General features: G+C 52.3%; 1 protein-coding gene across 1 annotated transcript in view; it reads left to right on the forward strand.

Moving 5' to 3' along the window:
• Positions 1-291: 291 nt before the first annotated feature.
• Positions 292-5,864, forward strand: part of LOC104124528 (extracellular tyrosine-protein kinase PKDCC) — a 14,121-nt gene continuing 8,548 nt past the window's right edge. The window contains exons 1-2 of the mRNA XM_009636882.1: positions 292-301; positions 474-661. Coding sequence (XP_009635177.1) covers positions 292-301; positions 474-661 — 198 coding nt within the window. The remainder of the gene's footprint in view (positions 302-473; positions 662-5,864) is intronic.

Genomic DNA, 5,864 nt, shown 5'->3' on the forward strand with positions numbered 1-5,864 from the left:
ATCCCTTGTCCGCCAAAAAAAAAGGAGCAAGTTCAGGAAAGCTGCTCCTTGGGGCCCTGTATGCCAACTGGGTGCCAGCGCAGGCTGTGCCAAACCCTGTTGAGAAACTTCAGATCAGAAGTGCCTAGGGAGACACAGCTGTGCCTGCCGTGGGCTATAAAAAGGTCTGGGGGCTGCAGCTTTCTTGGACACCACAGGAAAGGACAGTTTCTGCTTATTCTCAGGAAGAGAAACACGTTCTTTCACTTATGGGGCAAGCAGTCATTATCTGCACCAAGCACTCTGCTAGGGATGGCGGATGGTAAGACAGAAAAGCAGAGCAAGGTCTGTGCCCCCGTGCTCTTCCCAGCTGCTTGTAGGAAAGTATCATGCCTGCAGCTAATTTTCTTCTTAGCCTTTTCCTGGCTCTTGGGCAAAGCAAAGAAAAATCTGGAAGTAGCTGGCGGGGTGATTTTTCCCTGGGTGCCACCCAGGCGGGGCTGAGGGCAACCCTCTTGTGGTGTGCCTGGAGGCTGGATGCAAAAAGGATTCTCAAGCTGCTCGGGAGGGCTCCTGCCCCTGCACCCTGCAGGTAGGAGCCTGCCCTCCAGCAGCTCCTCTTGCTTTCACCCTGCCCTGTATGTGTGCCTTGCAGCCAGACGCTCAGCTGGCAGGCATCAAGGTAAGCAGCTGCCCCCAAAGGCGAGGACACTGCTGGCAATGCTCACTCCCGAGAGTCTTCATCAGAGGTGTCTAAGTCTTCCTCCTGTTCTGACGGATGGCTGCTGCAGGTTTCTCTGATCCCCCTCCCAGACCCATAAACTCTTTGCCTCTCTCTTCTGAATTGATGCCCAGGACTTTCATGTACATTCTCAGAGCAAGGACTTCCCCCTAGGATTTCTCCCCAGGTTTTTTATGCTAACCCAAGAGCTTGATCTCATCCCTTTTAGATCAGTGTCATAGACAAGAAACGGGGAAAACGCTGCTGCCTAGACCTCTTGGGACAGGAGGGAACCAGATAGGGGATGTGCACCCAGAGGAGCCTCTGTCTTTCAGAGGAAAGCAAATTCCTTCACTGCTGGCATGGGAGAAGGGAATTCTTTCTCAGGAGCACAGGAGACTCCCAGTTTGCATCTACACCTTCCGTACAAACTCACCTACATTTCCAGAGAGGAGCCCAGCTAGCATTAGTGCCAGGAGGGAAGTGGGAAAAATCACCACAATTTTGCATGAGAGGAATCTCTTCCTGGCCCTCACAGGGAGCCAGGAGAAGCTCAGAAGCACGGGATTCAATCACAGTCATTGCACTTAACAGCACAGCCTGATATCTGCTGAACAGCAGATAGCCTTCTGCTCCATCTGTAGCCTCTGGGGGAATGAATATAGATAAGGAAGCGTAAGATACTGTCCTCTGTTGCTGGAGCCAGGTATGCAGAGCAGGAATTGGGATACTTTGTTCCCTTGCAGGCGCATCTAACCCAGCCGTGGTCAGCTCCTAATTGCTTTCTTCACCACAGCAGCTTTAGACCGCTGTGCTAGGGGTGTGCAGCCATATCTTCAGAAAACCTGGTGCTCCTGGGATGTGGTGGGCCTAGTGCCCACACAGGATAGCTACACACGCATTTGCACTCGGTGTGGTTACACGACAAGAGCTGCAACAGGAGGCGTTCTCTGGATCTAAGCAACATCTGCTGTTGAGACAAGACAGCCACAAAGTGGGTGTCGACAGCGTGTACCCAACCCATCTCCTCCACACAGCGCTCACATGCCAGCAAAGGCAATAAGGTCAGGCAGAAACTTCTGCTGCTGCGTTACAAGAGAGGGATGGGTTGGGATGGGATGGGTCCTACAGGACTGTTGCGCCTTCTCTCAATTTTCCCCCAAATGGCAACATCCTGTGTTCTCCTGGGCTTAGGGGCAAAAGAAGCACTTTTAGAAGAGGAATAACATTTCCTCACTGAGGCAGTGGGTCTGCTCTTCTTCACTCCTTCAGTGATACCAGCAACAAGGGAGGCACCAGCAGGGTGGGGGAACTGCCCACAGTGGGCCACTGCAATCCTGCCAGCATCTCGGTAGGATCATTTTAAGGTTTGTCTATCTTGCTGCCCATGCCAATGCCTTGTTCTGCTCTGCAGGACACTTGATGAGATTATTTGTAATTAATCACCACCTGTATGTCTTGTGGTGAGGTTTGGAGGATGCACCCAGCTGATGCTGAAGCTGAAGGGGGACCCTTTGCTCTGTTTTACTCCCTGTGACCTCAGCTTATTGCTGTAGCCCTCAGCCCCTCAGCTGCAGGTACTGCGAGTCAGGGAGGCTCAGAAAGCAGAAAATAAAATGACATGAAGAGATCAAAGCTAGCAGGCTCAGAAAACTTTCTACAACATCTTCCCTTCTCACATAAGACCTCCTTGTGAAATGTTTGGTGGCAAGCCCTGCCCCACTCACCATGCCCACGTGTACCCATGCACAGGTCAACGCAAGGTAGCAGGTATTTTTTGTCTGGCTCTGAATCAGTAGTTTTGGGTGTTTAACAAAATGGGAACTGCTGACTGGGGTATTTCCCGTTCAAGCTCTGAAGTGTCTCCTGGCCTTGTCCTGCTCCACTACCTCAGCAGGCCCTCGGGTGAACATGGTTAAAGCTATTTGCCATCCACTGTGGTGAGCAGCCAGACTCCTCCCTGACGGCACTTTGCTCTGTGTTCAGCACTTTTTTGCTCCCTCCCAGGGCCTATGACACACACAAGCTCTGCTCTGAACTTCTCCAATGGTTTTGTACCCTCAGAACAAAGCATCTTCTGATCCCCCTTCTGGTTCAGCCAGCAAAGGTCTCCTGAGCTCCTGGGAGCGAGACAGTGCTCAGGAGCAGGACCTCCACCTCTTTGCAAGGACACCTCTCTCTTCAAAAAACTGAGGTGACATCTATATTAACGAAGGAAATATGCCCTGGACCTTTTCCTGGCACTGAGGCGGACTGGCACAGAACAGCCGTGTCTGTCAAGCTCCCCCATCCTTCAGAATAGGATGACTGCGTGCAACCTGCGTATCAGGAACGGCCTCTGGCACATCTGGACTCCCAGATCATACCAGGAGTTGTCAGGAGAGTGCTAACGGCCAGTGCCTAGGAACGTACCTGGCGCTTTAACTTTTCCAGTCTGCACTAGTCTGAACTAGTCTCTACCAGCGGGCTAACCCTGCCAGCAGGCCATTTAGTTCCAGTTCTGAACTCTCATCCTTCCTCTCTCTGGCTCCATGCCCGAAGGAGAGCAACCTCAGCCATGCTGCTTTCCACACATCTCTCCTTTGCTTTGGAAGCTTCACCACCCTGTCTCATGCTCCAGCTGTCCTTCTCCTCTTTGGTCCATCTATAGGGTTTGCTTCTTATCTATAGTGTCCCCACACTGAGGTCCAGCTGAGGGTCTTGGACTCTTTACCCCATGCCAGCGTCCTCACTGGACCAGTGCTAGAGAAATTGTTCCTCCAGTCCAGACCCATTGTAAAAATATTAAAGAACTGCTTCCTTCTTTTCAAATGGCCTTTATTTAATTAAGCCTCGCTCTTGCTCCATTTCCTTGAAAGATCACAGCACTGTAAGCTACAAGCAGACACCAGAGCATCTCCAGCGCCTGAGGCACCAGCAGTGTCCCCTAAGCAATTTCGCTGGATCCAGCCTAAGTATCCTAGCAGGGACTACTGCCACCAAGCACCAGGGAAGAGTCCAACTCTCTGAGGTCTTTTCAGCTCCTCTGGTACGAGTTGGTCCTTGTCTTGCTCACCCTCACCTTCCATCTCTTCCTTCTTTACCTCCTCTCCCTTCTTTTCTTTGCACAAACCCTCCGAGGAACTAGAGGACGCTCAAATGGCCGCGTACTCCTCTGTTGCATCCCTGCAGCAGCACTTTGCTGTGTTTCCCATTCGAGGTGTCGGCTCCATCAAGCGAGGCCACCTCTTGTGCCATTGACTGCAAGAAGCCTTGCAGAGCAGAGCCATGATTTTGGCAGGAATCCTTAAGTGCGACTATAAAGCAAATAAATAATTAATCATTATTATTTTTATGTATCTGTGAGTCTTCTCTAATAGGTCTTGATGTTATTACGGTGCTGAGGACAGGCTGAAATTAGATAATACTAGACTCAGCTGGCATCTATTCCCTTGGAAACACAGGTAAAAATGCATTTAATAGCTCTCCAGTGACAATGAATATTCATTAATATGACACAGACATATACTTGATTTGAAAATAAGGGCAGTAATTAAAGAGCTATTAAGGCTAAAAAGCAACAAAGGAAATTCAGCTACTGAAAGGGCTGTTCTGGGATCAGCCCCTAACCTCTACGTGCGTGGATAAGCACAGGCGGCCTGAGATCTTCTCCACTGTTTTACCTATGGTGGGGTTGCGGGGTCGGCCTTCCCTCCCAAACTCTGTCATCTGGAAATGTCCTGATGAATTCAGAGTTCATTTTTCCCGCTGTCTTGCAGAGCAGCTGCACTCCGCTGTGGCGGGGCTGCTCATACCCACCACTCACGCGCTGTTCCTGTGGTGTTGAACCGATGGGAAGTGGAGGGGAAACTTTCTGCAGGCTTTTGGGAAGGAAGCTATTTATAATTGATCGCTTATGTTCATTATTCCTATTAACATAGTCTTGGGGAATCACCTGTCTTGTTACCTGCCTTGCTGTAATCTCTGAAAATCTCCATCCCGCAGGCTCTCCTATCAAAGGTGAGTTTCTCAGGGAGGTTTCGCAAAGGTTCCTTCGCAGGGGTGGCTTGAGGAAGCGACCTGAGCAGCACACGTTCTGTGTTACGAGCGAGTCAGGAGAGAGGCAGCGGCACTGCTGCACCTGGAGGGAGGCGAGGAGGAGCGGACGCGTCCAAGGGCAGCGGCAGCACCGTGGGACCGAGCGGTCGCACTGCTCCCGGCCAGGGCAAACCCTGTGTAATCTCACCCACCGTGTCTCCTCCCGGTGCGGGCACCAAGGGCAGGGGCTCGGCGGGGGTGGGGCCCTCAGCGACAGGGCAATTTGGAAATTGCAGCCACCCCGGCTGGCAGAGGAGCAGTGTAGATGTGCCTCCTCAGGTGTGCTGTCAGGAGGAGGTTACCGCACCCGGCCGTGCATCACCCTGCCGCCTTTCTGGGGAGGGTCGCTCAGGATGGTTATGCCACCGAAGAAATGACAGCAGCAACTGAAGCAAACCAGGCGGAGAGGCAGAGCGTTATTTTGATTTCTAACCCAGCAGCATAATGGTGAATAGAAAAGTGAATCGACCCATTGGGCCGGTGTTTCAGGCCACTTGGCGAGGGGAGTTAACTGCGTATCACCTAAATTAAGAAGCAGGTAAACGGCATCTGCCTTTGCCCCGAGCCAACGTGATGACTGGCGGCACAGACGTGTGCGTAGGACGGTGACGGCGGGGAGGCAGGCAGCCCCTCCAGCTGCCTCGCAGCCATCTCGGCGATGCTTTCCTCGCCTTCTCCGGTACCTGTGTCAGGCGGGCAGCCCTGAGCTGGCTGCGTGGCACCGGGCTGGTCCGTTTCCTCACTGAGAAATGATGAAGTTGTGTTTTCCGCCTGGATTGACTGGTTTTGAAGGCGAACGGTTTTGCTGCGGGTTATTTTTTCTGGAAACAATTGCAATTCCACGCTTCAGGCAGCATATTGCTGTTTCAACCTAAGGGGGTTTATCCTTCCAGTAAGGGAGAGCGGCAGCGTCCGCTTTTCTTACAAACCTAACCTGGGACTTGCCAAAGGCACGGGAACGCGGTGTCCCAGTTCCTTCTTATTTTTTTACCCGGTTTGCATCCCTCGGCTGCGTTCTGCCGCGGCTGCAGCAGGACGGGCGAAACTCACGCCCGTGAAATCCGCGCGTTTCGCCGCGGACGACCGG

The sequence above is a fragment of the Egretta garzetta genome, unplaced genomic scaffold, assembly GCF_000687185.1.
Source record: "Egretta garzetta isolate BGI_Z169 unplaced genomic scaffold, ASM68718v1 scaffold374, whole genome shotgun sequence".
NCBI classification, from domain to species: domain Eukaryota; kingdom Metazoa; phylum Chordata; class Aves; order Pelecaniformes; family Ardeidae; genus Egretta; species Egretta garzetta.